This window comes from Verticillium dahliae, genomic scaffold, assembly GCF_000150675.1.
Source record: "Verticillium dahliae VdLs.17 supercont1.11 genomic scaffold, whole genome shotgun sequence".
NCBI classification, from domain to species: Eukaryota; Fungi; Ascomycota; class Sordariomycetes; order Glomerellales; family Plectosphaerellaceae; genus Verticillium; species Verticillium dahliae.
In genome coordinates this window covers 129,270-144,342 of record NW_009276930.1, presented here as the reverse complement: position 1 = coordinate 144,342, position 15,073 = coordinate 129,270, and the positions used below count along the sequence as shown (strand labels likewise).

At 52.8% G+C, this 15,073-nt stretch overlaps 7 protein-coding genes across 7 annotated transcripts in view; 3 read left to right on the top strand and 4 right to left on the bottom strand.

The window, feature by feature from the left end:
• Positions 1 to 1,248: 1,248 nt before the first annotated feature.
• Positions 1,249 to 3,588, bottom strand: VDAG_05684 (uncharacterized protein; the record flags this gene model as incomplete). The annotated part of the gene is made up of 3 exons (XM_009655081.1): positions 3,583 to 3,588; positions 2,876 to 3,336; positions 1,249 to 2,826 (listed from the first exon to the last, which is right to left on the bottom strand). Exons 2-3 carry the CDS (start codon positions 3,299 to 3,301, stop codon positions 1,249 to 1,251), a joined length of 2,004 nt encoding a protein of 667 aa, XP_009653376.1. The 5' UTR covers positions 3,302 to 3,336; positions 3,583 to 3,588.
• Positions 3,589 to 3,603: 15 nt separating this feature from the next.
• Positions 3,604 to 7,029, top strand: VDAG_05683 (uncharacterized protein; the record flags this gene model as incomplete). Its single annotated transcript, XM_009655080.1, has 3 exons — positions 3,604 to 4,786; positions 4,857 to 5,618; positions 5,703 to 7,029. Exons 1-3 carry the CDS (start codon positions 3,699 to 3,701, stop codon positions 7,027 to 7,029), a joined length of 3,177 nt encoding a protein of 1,058 aa, XP_009653375.1. The 5' UTR covers positions 3,604 to 3,698.
• Positions 7,030 to 7,881: 852 nt separating this feature from the next.
• Positions 7,882 to 8,700, bottom strand: VDAG_05682 (uncharacterized protein; the record flags this gene model as incomplete). Its single annotated transcript, XM_009655079.1, has 2 exons — positions 7,882 to 8,513; positions 8,577 to 8,700. 2 exons carry the CDS (start codon positions 8,698 to 8,700, stop codon positions 7,882 to 7,884), a joined length of 756 nt encoding a protein of 251 aa, XP_009653374.1.
• A 2,652-nt stretch (positions 8,701 to 11,352) lies between these two features.
• On the top strand, positions 11,353 to 11,842 carry VDAG_05681 (uncharacterized protein; the record flags this gene model as incomplete). The annotated part of the gene is made up of 4 exons (XM_009655078.1): positions 11,353 to 11,375; positions 11,425 to 11,586; positions 11,667 to 11,720; positions 11,776 to 11,842. The coding sequence occupies 4 exons, from the start codon at positions 11,353 to 11,355 to the stop codon at positions 11,840 to 11,842; spliced, it is 306 nt and encodes a 101-aa protein (XP_009653373.1).
• Positions 11,843 to 12,083: 241 nt separating this feature from the next.
• Positions 12,084 to 12,743, bottom strand: VDAG_05680 (uncharacterized protein). Its single transcript, XM_009655077.1, has one exon. It carries the CDS (start codon positions 12,658 to 12,660, stop codon positions 12,490 to 12,492), a length of 171 nt encoding a protein of 56 aa, XP_009653372.1. The 5' UTR covers positions 12,661 to 12,743; the 3' UTR covers positions 12,084 to 12,489.
• Positions 12,744 to 13,305: 562 nt separating this feature from the next.
• On the bottom strand, positions 13,306 to 14,301 carry VDAG_05679 (40S ribosomal protein S16). Its single transcript, XM_009655076.1, has 3 exons — positions 14,179 to 14,301; positions 13,932 to 14,003; positions 13,306 to 13,771 (listed from the first exon to the last, which is right to left on the bottom strand). Exons 1-3 carry the CDS (start codon positions 14,245 to 14,247, stop codon positions 13,481 to 13,483), a joined length of 432 nt encoding a protein of 143 aa, XP_009653371.1. The 5' UTR covers positions 14,248 to 14,301; the 3' UTR covers positions 13,306 to 13,480.
• Positions 14,302 to 14,722: 421 nt separating this feature from the next.
• VDAG_05678 (vacuolar-sorting protein SNF8) overlaps positions 14,723 to 15,073 on the top strand; it is a gene marked incomplete at both ends in the record, with an annotated part of 981 nt that continues 630 nt past the window's right edge. Inside the window, one exon of the mRNA XM_009655075.1 lies at positions 14,723 to 15,063. Within this exon, the coding sequence (XP_009653370.1) occupies positions 14,723 to 15,063 (341 nt within the window). The remainder of the gene's footprint in view (positions 15,064 to 15,073) is intronic.

The window sequence follows — 15,073 nt, the reverse complement described above, 5'->3', positions numbered from 1 at the left end:
GAAGTCGCCGGTCTCCCCGCTTTTTCAAAGAGGGGGGGGGGGGGGGCCACGCGGATTCCTGTAGGGTGTGTGTGCGTGCTGCGTGTTCTGTCGTTCATGTACGGTCGGCATGTCTTTCATGCTCGTTGCATTCATTGCTTGTTCACGTTTCTGCTCTTGCGCTGCTTTGCTGGAATGCTGCTAATGCGACGGGATGCTGGGGTTGTGAGTTAGCGGGAGGTTGTGTAACGAGATGGTGCTGGGAGGGAGGGGAGGCGTGTATAGGAAGGATGGCGGGCGGGCGTCTGGTTGTCACGGACGAACATGTGCAAGCGCAAGCGGGGGCCGGGTCAATAGCGGTGGCTGGTGGTGGACTGGGTGGCTGAGGGAAGGGGGCTGGTGGAGGAAGGAGGCTACGTGAATCTTGTGGCGTCTGATTTGACGACGGCTTCCAGAATCCTTCCTCCACAACCTTGGGCAACGCCTGTCACTTCCGGTATCTGCCGCTGAGAGATCAATGGTCCGGCTGATTGTCTCAAGTTATTCAGTTACCCTTTAAGCGCCTTCTGCTATCAATGACAATGGCAGGGAGCCGTTTGGCCCAAAGCTAGATGAGCGGCCTCTGTTGTCCTCATTCCCTTTACAGTTTCCCCCCTCACTTGCACTTGGCCCAGCTTAGGCCTAGACCATAGCCCGACGTCGAAAGCCCTAGATACACAGACTTCAGACCGCTCTCGGGCGGGCTGCCTCGACGGAGCTCACGGCTTTCCAATAAGCGTCCGGTCTTCCGCCTCCCTCCGCTCCCCCCCTCCTGTCAGAAAACTTTACGCAAGCCAACAACCCCTCCACCCAATGTACTGGGACCCGGGAGTGGTAGTAGCAGAGTTTAGACACTGCCTCCCGGCTTCACGTCTTCTCCATGCACAGTACGCAGAGGCGTTTGGCCTCGGGACACGCGAGGGCTTGACGAATGGAGTTCCACCAACCGTCTGTCAACAAAAAAAGAGTAGGGGTCTGGGTTAGAGGTTATTTCGACGTCCAGGCTCCGGCGAGGTCTCGCGCCATGTGGCGTTGTTTTGATGGCGACATTGCGGTCTAGACCCTGCGTTGGCCGTGACGACCTCGACAACACGGCCAATGTTTGCGGCTTTCGGCGTAGCCGTCAGACTCGACGTCCGGATACCCCGCTGCGGTTGATCACCTCGGCGGTCTTGACAACTTCGAGGCCGTCGGATAGCATGTGGTAGGACTGGGCCTCATCGTCACAGATTAGTCTTCGAGAGCCAAGTCCATCTCCCGCATGCGAGATTCCAGTCGCTCTAATCCCGCGACAATATCCTTCACAAAGTGCCGTTGCAGGTACTCGTTATCAAGGTCCGTTTCGCCGAGCCCAAAGTCGCAACCGAGACACTTCTTGACAATTCTGGGGAAATTCGAGCCCATCTGGTTGACCAAGAGATGGGCCAATTTCTCTGCGGCTCGGTAGTCGGCGATTGCCCTGTCAGGCGGCATATCCCACCCAGTCACGCTTTCTCTCAAGGTGCTCCATGGTCGGCCGTAAGCAATCTCCAGCAGCAGGATGCCGAAACTGAACAAAAGCTTATTCCGGGCTGCTTCGGCGACGTGCCGTATGCCACCCGGCTCGCCCTCAGCGTCTTGAAGAATTGCCGGGCCAGCCCTCCCATGTTCTGCGCATCTTGTACCTCTAAGTTCTGCTGCGAAGTACGGGCCTCTCAACTCGATCGCATCCGAAGGCACTGGTGCTGAGTTAATGTAACGCACATTCTGTCCCAGATCCGAGTCGACGAGCCAGGGCGTCGAGTAGAACTGCATGATACCTTCAGCAATCCGACTGGCCATTTCAACCGAGGCCGGACGAGAGAGGGATCGCACGACAGGTTTCTCAGCAATCCACTGGATGAGATCCGAGATGGACTGGGATGCATTCTGCGTCTGTAAGGCCGCCTCGGGAATATGGAACCATTGGGCGCGAGGTAGCTCCCATGTCGCCACCAGCGAACGCTGTATGCAGTCCGACGTGAGGATGCGCAACTCCCTGCAAAAGTCCACGACTGCTGATGGGTTGGGAGTCGGTGAAGGCACGGCAGCCGTGTTCATTGGTTCAGCCACTGCGCTGGCGGTCACAGACTGTGGAAGGTCAGACGGATGGGCCACCGCGGCCTCGGCAGGTCCCGGCAGCCGCTTGTCCGAAGTTGAGATACCTCGAAACAGCCTCCCGAGCCCTGCTTTCGACTTCGCCAGCTTGACTGGTCGGACTCCACCAACATTGGTCTCAAGAGAAATTGCCAGCTGCTGAAACTCTGCGACTCGCTGGGCATCACCTTGCTGCCGCAAATTCTGATTCTCGTCGTCCGACTCGCAAACTTGCTCGATCTCCAGTCGCAATTCCGCTTCCGTGGGTGAAAAGAATTGACCAGGAACTGTGGCAAGTTCGCACGTCACATAGCTACAAGCATCAACTTTGGCCTTCCCTTTGCCAGTATTCGTATCATGACCGACAATGTTCAGCGCAAATGAATGAGAAGGGTGCGATGAGCACATCCAGCGCTCGTGCAGTGTCGAGTGGATGGCTTTGGAAGCATATCGAGTCCGGCGATACTTCCGTAGGGTGTCCATGTCGCTGAACGATCGGTACGATGCATTGTGCTTCCCCCCTCGAGAATCCAGGGATAGCTGCCGAAGCCCATCAATGATATGAGTGGCAATGGATTCGAAATCTCCGTTCAGCGCTCTCAACTTTTTGATGGCTTTTTCGGTCTGCGGCTTGCTGAGACCGAGCTTGACTCGAGATCTGACATGTTTGAACCATTCCGACGTACTCAGCTTCTGCTTGCCCATAAGCTAATGTCTACGAGACTGCGCATGCGAACCTCACCTGACTGACGGTGCCCACTTCGCACCGGATGGCTTCGAATTGCACGCACAACTCTTGCAACACACAGTTTACTTGGTCCGATAGCTGTCGGCATGATACGAATAGCTCAGCCAGAGTATCAATGCGATGCCTATACATTGGTGACATGCTGAGGCGTGCATGTGCAGCCGGCAGCTCTGGGGACGGTCGCTTTAGGACCTCCTGCACCGAGTCGCGATCTTGCGTCACCGCCGTGAGCAGGTTGATGGCATTGTTGCGGAATATGACGCGCTGAGTACCGATTTTTGCGTCCAGGAGGTCGACTTCTTTCGCATAATGCCGGAATGTCGAAATTGTCTCGAACAATCGTCCTGACCTGTCGTACGCCTCGAGGGCAATAGGCACTGAACCGAGAACGGCGCCCACAATGACTTCCACGCCACTCATTATGAATCAAGGCCGACTTCTCCCTTCATTCGTGTCTACGATCGTCAGTGATTTGAGCGAACATTGCTTGCCAACGCAGCAGGTGTGAAAGGGTGGTTCAGAATGCGTGAAAAGAGGGGCTCACAGCCTTGCCCATGCACGACGACAGATCAGCTGAACATGCTCGTTTAGGGACGAATAGGTCGCAGTTTCGCCTGCGCCTCTCATTCGACACTTCATGAGCCACTGGCTGACCTTTACTTCATGAATAGAGGCGCTCACCTGATGTTCCTGCCGGCTGCCCCCGCACCTCCACATTTGGCATCCTACAAACAACCATTTTTACGGATGTTTACGAGGTAGTGCTGCTGAGGCGCCTAGAATCCGATATCTATTTTTTCTTCTCGACCGCGTTTTCATGGGTCGACCTTCGTTTCTGAGCCGGCATGATGTCGAAACCTGGGCGTCTACCCCTAAGGCTCCCGAGCACGGATCTGGCTTCATAGCCCAACTATTCATAGCCATCCGATCCTCCATGGCATCTCTTGTCAAGAGCCTTTCAAAAACCAAACATGACGCGGAAAGGAAATGTCGCAACGAATATGAACGTTTCTTTCTTTGGGGAGATGGGCTATCAGCTCATGACGGGTTTCTTGATGAGGTCCTGGCACCTTCACAAGAGCTTCGAACCCATTTGGTCACTTTACTTTGGCGGCTCGGAACAACCGTCTCACAAGCACTTTCTCATGAGCTGTCTGATACTGTAGAGCCCAGCGCGGCCAGCCAACTTCCAGAATTACTGGAAAAAGCCGAGACCATGATGCAGTACACGATGTCTGAAGAAACACCCAATCCCAATCCCAACTCCTCGTCAGACAGTTTAGCAATTAGCCTTACAGAGCTCGTCGAGGACATTGCTGTTTACATCAACTGTCTGATGGATCTATCTCATACTCTGGAAACACCAGCGTTGGAGACTGTACTGAAGCATGACGAAATTGCGCAGACGTCTGTGGAGATTGAAGAACAATTTGTTGTTTCTTCCGAAGAGGCCATGGTCTATTGTCGCAAAATTCGTGACCGGTTTGGACTTCTACCAAAACTTCTGGTCGAACGACTTGCTGAGGCCAACACGATCCGCGCTGGGATGTTGCGTGAGATGAAGGCCACTAGCATGAAGCCACAGACGCAAATACAAGATGATGTGACGGAGACCTTATTCTCCAGCCGGCCCGAGACCACCATTCCGACAAACTCGACTGCGCCTTACTCATCTATATTCTCAACTAACCGAAAGCCAGTACCGATATCTGGGTTACGATATCCTGATCGCGGTGCTCAATACGACGCATCGCTGGCCACCCTTGCTTCTGGGAGAAGCATGTCATCGGCAGCGGTATTCGACCGCCCTCAAATACCTCCAATGCCAGAGAACTATGGTCATGGATTTGTCTGCCCCATTTGCTTTAAACTTGTAGCAGAGGTGAATACGAAAAGAGAATGGAAGTACGTCGCCCAAAACCTCTCCCCCTTGAACTCCGAAATAACACAGGATGAACTGACTCAATCGGCGCAGATCACACGTGTTTACAGACTTGACACCCTATATATGCACAGACATGAGTTGTCGTGACACGACATTGTACAATCAAACAGACCGATGGGCAAGCCACGAGGCGACACATCGTCCACCGTTGCAGAAGATAGATAGTTGCGCATTTTGCGAAGCAACATTCCAGCAAGAATCTCGTATATTCTACGACCATGTCTCAAAGCACCTTCAGGAGGTGTCACTTGCTATCCTGCCCCGAGCGGTCGATGACCTAGGGGAGGAGGGGGCAAGTGATAGCGATGAAGACCAGCAACAACCCGAGCCAGCCAGTGTCGGCGCTGCCTTTATGCAGGAAGCCTCCTGGGATCCTGTTCTTGATGATTCCTTCTACTTCCCCATCGATGCAGAATTTCTCTCAACTCAAGAGTGTATCTCAGCTTGGAACACGATTCGAGTCTTGTGCGAGGCTGTGGTCCTCGGACGGCACATTTCACATCAATACATGGTTTATACCCACTCCAGGGGATCTTCTCTCAGGCATGATCTTGGCAATGTTACAACCTACGTGGGAGTTGTACTTGAGTCAACGCGGGCCCGAACCAATGCTTTGGATTCGAGTTTCTATCGACAGCCTCTTGCATTGCAGGTCTCTGGCCCTTTGGATGCATGCACCAGATACTTGAGTAAACTATCTGAAACTGCCAGTATCGATCTCTTGCAGATTTTAGTGCAGGGATTTGATGGCGTGGAACGTCAGATACATCAGGATCTTGCCCCCTATGTTCGGTACGTCAATACATCTGGTGTCAGCTCGTCGACGAACAGCCTTGCAGAAAATCGGCTAACTCAAGCTTGTCTCCTCTGTGGCAGAGCTAGAACCGACTACGAGAGCATTCGGTTGGAAAATATTGGTCATGAGCTCCGTGCTTTCGTCGGGAAGCATTTCCAAGGCGTTCTTACCGCATCAGTTCTGATGCCCCTCGACCAGACTTCGATGTCCATGTACACATGTACGTGGCCTACTATCACAAATTCACAACTCCTCGGGGTCACAGGGGAAGCACCAATAGGCACACTCAAAGCTTCCAGTGATGATCATAGGCAGCAATCCATCGATCAGAAACTCATCTCCGCAACCAAGGAGGACCTCCATGACCTTGCGCGCTACTTTCTGCAGGACGAGACACCTCGAGCAAACCCAAACGCTACAGACATCCACGGCATGACAGCCTTGCATCATGCGGCTCAGTCAGAGGGGGATACTTTAGGCTTCATCAAGCTGCTCTTGGCGCATGGTTCTGAGGTTGATGCTCGATGTCAGGTGGAGTATCCTGACTTCTGTCGCGGTGGCGACGAGAAGCCTGTTCCATGCGCGGTCTCAGGCCATACCCCTCTGTTCCTAGCGCTCCGCCATGGGCGGACTGCCGCAATGGAAGAACTCCTGCTTCATGGCGCCAGCATGCAGGCGGCACTCTTTGAGGCCGTGACGGCAAAGGATGCCTCAATGGTCCGCATGCTTTTCCGTCTACGAGAGGTGAATAAATGGACGCTTGGGGCTTCATTCACGCTCACCGAAGAGTACCGTTACAAGGGAAAGCGCATACCCCTCAACCCCCTCGAATTAAGTGCCGCCCTTGGTGATCAAGTCACTGCGGGAGTCATTCGAGAAGCCCTGCTGGCATCGCATGGCCACGACCGGGGAAATGATCTGGTTGCCTCCGCTTTTGGAACAGCGCTGAACCTAGCTGATATCGACATGGCGTCTATTCTTTCCGGGTTCTTTGACGCATGGAAGCCTTGGGCGACTCGGAGCGACAAGCAGGGGAACAGCCCACTGGCGCTTCTTCTCAAAATGATTCTCGCGTCAGGCGAGGAAACAGTTCAGTCAAACCAGGCAACTCTCCAGACCATTGCCGGCAACCTCGTCCGTAGTGTAGCAGCAGACGAGAGGGACTGGCTCGTGTTCAAGAACAGCAGCGGCGAGTCGGTTGTCAGCATCTTCGGTGACAATTTTGCCGAGCTGGAGTTTCTCAAACCACAGCTTCACGAGACCTCACTTGATCACCACCTGCAAGCAAGGAGGCGGAGAGCGCAGAGCAATCCACGGTTGCGCGTTCTAGGTGCAATGCAGAAGCGCCATGCGAGGTTCACAATCGGAGGCGACGAAAGTGAGGATGCTGGTCAGAATGATGAGTAATGTGTCGCCGGGGTGCTGTTGCCTAACTCTTCTAACACAGAGCCGGTTTCAAGGTTTATACAGCACCAGAGGCTACGGCTGTGTACATGCCCGTGCCGTATAATGACTTCTTCTAGAATGGGGTGCCTTTGGTAAAGTGTAGTCGGTTCCTGAATTCGGCGACGCAGGGCAGGCTATGGTATGCCGGACAAGAACGTGCAAGATAGACTTGCTGAAGGCAAGAATCGGCGGTCGGTACGAGCTTAGGTAACTAGTTGGGGGTTGGAAAACGTATATTGCGATATTAATGATAGACCTCCTTCCAATTTTCAAGTTTATTATGCTTTCTTCGTCAGAACTACGAGTGCGAGCCTTGGGTTCTTTACAATTATAATACAAGGAATAAATCATCGTGATAAATTCTTGATTTCTACGTAGATTCAATCACACAGCCAGTGCTGTATACCAATGCTGGCATTACGGGTGGTGGGATGTTATATGCGGTAATGACTGACTTGTTTTGACTATTTGGACGATACTAATAGATGAAGATAAATCGACGGGGTTAATGGGATAGCCTACTTAGCTTCGGGATTTCGAGACCATTCCGAAACAGGGGCATAGCAGAAAGAAAATGACGAGAGGTAAACGTGGCATCATGCATCATAAAATGATCCACTCAGGTTATCCGGCACCACATCGTTGTGGACAACAAGGCGATTCCCAGATACTCTTTCGCTCCAGAAAAGCCTGAAGACCACGTCCTTGGCTTGTGCCGATCATCCAGATGTTTCGTCTTGCAGCGTCGGGGACGCTGACGAAATGGCTGAAATGTGGCATTGCCTAGCGCCTCCTGAGGTGACTGTAAGATATCTAGGGAGACGCTTCTTTCGGGCCACCCTCAACGTGCAATTCGGTAGGGCCGATCGAGTTGAGAGTGCCTTCACCTTCGCAGCGGCGCATAGGTTCATTGACAGGCCTCGAACAGAGCGAGATCTCGCCTTGTATGAACGTGATTCCGTTAAGGACGTGCTCCTTGAAAGAATCGGCCATGAATTTAGCAACCTGTACCGCACGTCCCTGGCAGCCTTTCATCACAATACCGAAGCGGCGTGTCGTTGCCGGGTTGATAACAATTGCGCCATGCCTGCCCGCGGGGATAGAGACCGTGCCATGTTGCCTTGAGTCGGTTGTCCAAGCTTTGCTGAAGGAAACGCCGAATTCTGAGCTCAAAGATGATGTAATGAAGTTCATCTCTGAAATGAGGCCAGAAGTGATCGTGATGGTATCAGTGACGGACCTCCCATTCTCAATCTCGATTTCGATTGGTCCCCTGAACACCTGGCTGAGCTGCATGTCCCAGCCGATGAACTCTTCTGTCGACGTGATGCGTATTCTATGGTCAAGGACGCAATCTTGTGCCGATAATTGATCTCCGGCAGGGGCTGGGCTGACTGCCAGATGTTCATTGCTATCCACCGAACGTACAACCTTGGAGTCTCCGCCTTCGTTCCACTGTCAGCTTCGGCTACGCACACAGAAGCGAGGAACACAAAACCAGAACTTACCGGCATAACGAGCAATAACGTCTCGAATGGCCCTATTCGCAGATGCTAGCGAAACACCTGGTTCCACACTTGGGGCCGCGGCAGCCAGGGCAACCATGAGGCTCAGGAGGCAAGCGACACGCATGTTGATGGAGTAGATAATTGGCGAGGTTTGTTGGAAGATACGACTTGAATGTGAATGATGAGACTGATGTTAGATGAGTTCTTCAGGGTGCGGTGTCACATCGCTACTTATACTTGGCCACAGAACATGTCCAGGCGCAGGACTTGAACTCGCCCCGGGAGCTGCCACGCGCCGGCCGCCTCGCTTTCTCGACCACAAAAACATCATGACTCAAATTCGAACCTCACGATCCTGGCTCGAAGTTAAAAATCTGCTGTTACTGGCCGATGATAACACACAGAAACGGATTCGCCGTTCAGTTTCGGAGGTAAAGGCCTATGAGACTCCGTTGAAGCGCATCAACTGCTGGCAGAGCGAACTCAAATTGATGATAATGAAGTCTTCTTTGATGATCATTGCCAGGAATAATGTGTTTACGGCTTTTGACAAGTCGAAATCCCGAGGCTTGTCCCAGATACGCGTATTGCTTTGGTATCTCTCCGGGCGTTCTGAAATCGTGCCACCTGAAGCCTCGGTTCAATGAATTTCTAAAGTGCCGTGATACCCACTACTACGGGCTGACCCCATTGAGGCTTAGTTGCAGGTCTCACACCGTCATATGCTTGATCAGGCGAAGCTATGGAATTGAACTAAAAGGGTATGTATTAAATCAGCGACGTATCTTCAGTTGAGCTGCATCCATAGATGTATGTGTAGGCTGCAGGCTCATACACCGTTACAGGTCTGGTCTTTTACACTCGCCAACTCTTCTTCCGCTTGATGAAAGGAAACGAACGTAATGCGATCGCCGAGGGCTCGGCTATGACTGATCACAAGGTTTGGTCACAGTAGGATGCAGAGACTTCGGAGGGATAAGTCAAAGTCTCTAAATATCTGAATAAACCGATACCCGTGTACGAGCACTCGGCGAGCAGACAACGACGTGGCTCGGTTCAAGCCCGTAGCTATACCTTGAAAGTTTTACCGAAACGGAGATAAACGACAAGAACTGTATCCAACGTACAATATGAGGTTTGACCTTGAATGAACTCATCCCGTCGAAGCCTATTACATAGTTACAGGCTAAAATTTCGCACAACTCTCAGATTAAGACCCACCAGATTGCCCCAGCTGACCCACAGGCAACTTCACGGGGACAGGCTGTCTCTGCATGAGGCCTGGCAGCTAGCTGTCAACCCAAATCCACGGCTGCACCCCTTGTCGAGTCGAGGTACTTGCACCCACCGCGATATATACCTCTCCACGGTAACTTTACAGAAACGCCCACATAAGCTTTGGATAGATCAAAGATATTGCTAGCGCGAACGATGGGTCACATTATTGGGGGAAAAAGTTTCGATACCCTCCGAGGTAGCGACCACCCCTACCTGTGGGGGTACGCTTAGACGGTATAACCAGTGAAGTTCCTTTCCTTTCACAAAGTTATACCACCTTATTAAGGCTGGCCTGACAGCTGATGAAATGTATATAAGATACTAGGGCAATTGTTGGGGAAGTCATCAAATAATTGGCCCCCTGATCAGCCCCGTGGTCGGCCCCCCTGGTCGGTACTCGTCCCGCGGTTGAAACTTAATGAACTTGACAGTAAACTGGGGGTCCGAGGCCGGTGAAGGTTAGAGGGCTAAAGAGATTTAGGTAGGTCGTGTATACATGTATACGGTAGCTCAGATCAGTACCGGAGTCCAGAATCCGAAATACGCTTGCTTCGTTCACTACACGCCGGCTGCGTGCCAAGAAAATGAGGAAATATCCAGGATCTACCTCCGAAGAAGGGACTCCTCCTGAACAGGAACTGCTCTTTTGCAAGTCTCATTATAGCAAGCTTCATTCCAACGGTTTGTCCTTACTGAGCAGACAATGGGCTGGGATTCACAGCTTCTCGCCCAATTTCTATTCCTGGTTCACAAAAGCAGCCTGTCGAAACAGTGTCCGGAAACTTCAAAGATGCAGGTGAAATCAGCTGGAAGATTGAATCATGTCCAGCAGCGAGTTCTGATAGAACCTGGGTAAAAATCACGCCAATGAACTTCCAAAGGGGAGGTCGGTAATAGCCGAGGCACGTGAGATCATGAGCGTTAAGAACCGACCTAGTAACTTCGCAACTTGCGCTTAAGAAGGGTTCGAAGGTCACTTGATCAAGAATAAGTACTACAAAATTTTATTTCTTTAGCTTTGCTAGATGGCCTTGAATGGCAGCGGTGTTGACCGAAAGCCTAAGACGGCAATAAACTTTGTCGTAGTGATTCAGGTTGATAAAGATTCATGAACAACTCCATCGGTATCTTCCGAGCACGTGTCAGATATCAGATCGCTATAAACTTTGCGGCCCCTTGCTAGTATGGAATGTGATGATTGAGGACTCGGCTTCATGTGGCACAAACTCTGTGTGACTCGACTTAGGCAATGCTTGACTGCGGTAACCACCACATCGCCAACTCGGATGCCGAATTCGACACTTGGAAACGTACTACGAGATCCTTCGAATTCATGATTATCGAGAGACTTGGCCGTTCTGAAAGCTATAAAAGGGGTCCATTTGGCTGCGACCTGAATGATGTTCATGTCGCATCCATTCATCTTCTCCCCATCTATCGAGCTACATCTTTCTCAACATCTTTAAACCCTTCCAACATGAAATATTCAGTTATAGCAATGCTTGCTTGTTACGCCACGAGGTCCGCCGTTTCTTGATATGAATCCTGCCATGGCTAACTCCTGAAGCAGCGTCCTCGCCAACTCGCATCATTGGGGTGTGTGTGCCAGGAAGATCAAGGTCGACTACTCTGGTCGACTGGACAGGCCCTCCTCAACTCCGATCACAACTGGCGAACAACTCGACGTGGCCACAAAAGCGGCTTGCAGCGACCTACAACTCCAGAATGCCGGGTATACTTGCAAAGACTGCGTATACGTAGGCCTGTCTAGAAGCGCACATGTGGATACTGTGATACTGATCATAAGCTTAGGATGAGGGACAAGGTTCCTGCCACTCACCTTCAGGACATCTTGGGGGCAAAGAGGTAAGAAAATGTTTCCAAGACGGAACAGCAGCAGACTGATACTTGGCTCTCTCAGTGGCATTATTGGTGTTTGGTTCACAAAGACGCGGACCCAGCTGGCTCTGTTGAAGGTACGATCGTGAACTAGAATGCTCGGTGGCCTTCTGATGCTGTTGAGGGTTGGCTTGAAGGCAAGGACTTACTGCACTCACTGCGACTTCGGGGTTTTCTGATCACATTTCGCCCATGTATGTGATTAGCGACGTATTCTTATTGAATCAGACCAAGTTTTCCTCGACTCCATGAACCAATACCGCTGTTGTGATTGTGATTGTGTCAGGTGGCCCTATGGAGCTACTAAGCAGGGGGGTGGCCAGGGGCTAAGGTTACGAGAAGCATATATATATAGAGTGCGGAGGGCCCTCCAAGCTGCGCAGGGCCAGAAGTCAGATGTGTTCCGACCCCCTAACCCTATTATCTATTGCCTGCAGACCACGTGTGGAAGGCCCACTTCACTCTGCTCTAAATCACGCTCTGACAGTTTGTGATACGCATCACATGAGCTTTGGACAAGCTTTTGTTTCCGGCATGGTTATGCCATGCATACGATACCGCCTGCGTTGTTTGCAGTGTGGCACTGGGCTCTTCAACGGCTGGCATCGAGGGTGCGACTTGCTCGAAGCTCTTAAAAGCTGCTATACGTGGAGCTGATCTCTCGTCGACTGCGTTCACCGGACTAGGTGAAATTACCTGTTGTAGTGGCTCATTGAGTTGTATGCCATATGGTCTGCTATCTTGAGCTTTGGACGGAGATCTGGGAAAGCATCGAGTAGATCTTGCCGAAGTTGATGACCCCTCGTCGCAGCTTGTCATATGCAAAGTTGCTCCAAAGATGATCGTGATAGGAGTGTTTCTGGGTTTGGACGCACTTGACACCGGGAACCAATGATATCGAGGACATGGAGAAGCCAAACTCTGAACTTTTTAACTGGTTCTACTGTTTGTCAAGCAGTGCAGATATTGACTTTGGCGTGGGAGTTTCCGAAGACTTTTGCCCGTTTCTCATTTGTGCTTGTTTTCATGACGGGGCCAGCATTGAGCGTTGTTTTGCTCTCTGCCATTCATTGTTCATCGAGGAGATCTTGCTGTTCAGCCTCGTGCAGTCAGGATGGCAGCCATCATGAGCGCATCCATAGCAATCGCAGGACCATGTGGCCAGGGCAGCAGGCAACGGCGGCAGACACATCACAGACCTCACATTGACGTTTCAGTGTTCCATTCGTTTGCCTGACCCTTTTACAAACCAGCCTCGCGGCACAGGGGACCAGAGGCACGCCATGCGAATGCATCATCGAGACAAGGCCCGTCGCGCAAGAAGGAGGACCGTAACAAGAAAGCCGCAAGGGTTGTTTTTCGCGCGTAAAAGACGTCCCGCCCCGTGGGTCTGGGTTTTGTGATTCCATTTCCACTTTTGACGCCGGGTAATAAGTTTGTCCAGTCCATGCCAGCCAGCCCCATTCCCCTTTCACTCCTCATCCATCCCCTTACAGCATGCTGCTCTTCTTCCACAGGACCTTCCCCAGCCGGCGGGCCCTCATCCTCCTCGAGACACGAAAAAAAGTACCGTCATGATTTCGCGCAGACGCGGCAGGAGCCCTCCCAATACCAGTGTCGAGAAGGTCGAGCAGCGCCAGAGAAGGTGAGAGTTGATGCGCCGCGGAGGATTCCGTGTCCTTTGCCGCCAAGACGCGCCATCGCCACCCGGAGGAAGGCGAGACCGCTTAACGGTAGGACTTCTGGAAGCGAGAGCGGGCACCCTTACCACCGAACTTCTTGGGCTCGCACCGGCGGTTGTCGGCGACAAGGAGGGTACGGTCGTGGGCGACGAGGGCCTGCTTGAGCATGTTCTTGGAGTGCTCGTCGACGAACTTCTGGTACCAAGCGATGAGGGACTTGGCGATAGCCTGACGGATGGCGTAGATCTGGGAAGTGTGACCACCGCCGGAGACGCGGACGCGGATGTCGACGTCGGCGAACTTGTCGAGGCCGAGGACGAGGAGGGGCTCGTAGACCTGGGGCGAGGGTTAGCAAGATGTGTTCGGTGGAAGTCGTTTTCATGTCATGTTGATTTTATTATATTGTTGATGTTTGTGTTTCTGTGCTTGGGGTTTCGGCCGGTAGGGGGAATCCAGAATTGACAACGTTCGTCATGTGCTGAGGGAAGAATCGTACCTTGAAGCGCAGGATCTCGGGCTGGACAAGGGACAGAGGCTTGCCGTTGACCTTAACAAGACCCTTACCGGCCTAGTGAGAGAGAGAAAAATGTCAGCACTTCCTGCCGGATTGTCATGTGTTTTCGTTCGTCTGGCGCCTCCCATTCCATCACCAACGTCGCCCTTTTCCTTCGTATTTTTCTTCTTTGCTCCTTTCCTCTTGCTCGAGCGTGGGGGATTGCCCAAGGGGGAAAGTCTCGTCGCACCTTGCACTGGGCGACAGCCGTGGCCGTCTTCTTCTTGCCGAAGCACTGGACGCTCTGCGAGGACGACATGGTTGCTGCGATGTGGGCGAGTGCGAGGTTAGTTGTCGCAGCGAGTGGGAAGGCGGGCGGTCGATATGGCGTTCACGGGTCTGAGGCTCGTCGCTTGCTGGTCGAAAGTTTTCGAATTTGGTGAGGGTTGTGCCCCAATTTCCCGCTAAGCCTGAAGTGTGGAGGTGCAGGGCACGTGACGGAGCCGGGGGCAGCTCGATTAGGTCAGCGTTCGAGGTCGGTGGTGGGGCCTCTCGCGGTTGGCCTGTGCTCGACTCGGATGACAGCATCTCTCCGAAAGATAAGCCTTTCCACAGCAGGCTTATCGATGGGAGCGAGTCGCGCTGGACCGTACATGGTGTTCTTGAACCCCTCAACCGCCCTGCCTAGGCACCTTGCAAAATTGGGCTTCCTAAGGTAGGTAGACAACCAACTCATTCCCATTCCTCGACACCTGCTTCGAGCAGCCTCACGAGAGGGCTCTACAAACAGCGCCATGTCCCGCAAAGGCATCGGCATCGGCGCCTTCGACCGCCACCGCCTCACCTCGGCCCAGTACGCCTCCCACGGCACGACGCTGCGCACAACCAACGCCGCAGCCCTCGAGACCCAGCTCGCCGTCTTCCGCTCGCTGCTGCAGCAGTTTGCCCAGACGCACGCCAGAGGACATCCGCTCCGACCCATCCTTCCGCGCGCAGTTCGCGCGAATTGTGCACCGCCATCGGGTTCGAACCCGCTCGGGTCGTCCGGCGCAATCGTCGTCGCCGTCGGCCGGCAAGGACCGGCGCCGAGAAGCAGACTCTGGGGGCCCATGCGTGACCCGCCACCATCCAACAAGTTTTAATTT

Coding starts and splice junctions, on each gene's coding strand:
- VDAG_05680 (XM_009655077.1), bottom strand. CDS start 12,660: ATGTCCTCGATATCATTGGTTCCCGGTGTCAAGTGCGTCCAAACCCAG.
- VDAG_05679 (XM_009655076.1), bottom strand. CDS start 14,247: ATGTCGTCCTCGCAGAGCGTCCAGTGCTTCGGCAAGAAGAAGACGGCC. Junction 14,004..14,178: donor CGGCTGTCGCCCAGTGCAAG/GTGCGACGAGAC, acceptor CTCTCTCACTAG/GCCGGTAAGGGTCTTGTTAA. Junction 13,772..13,931: donor CCGAGATCCTGCGCTTCAAG/GTACGATTCTTC, acceptor CCCTCGCCCCAG/GTCTACGAGCCCCTCCTCGT.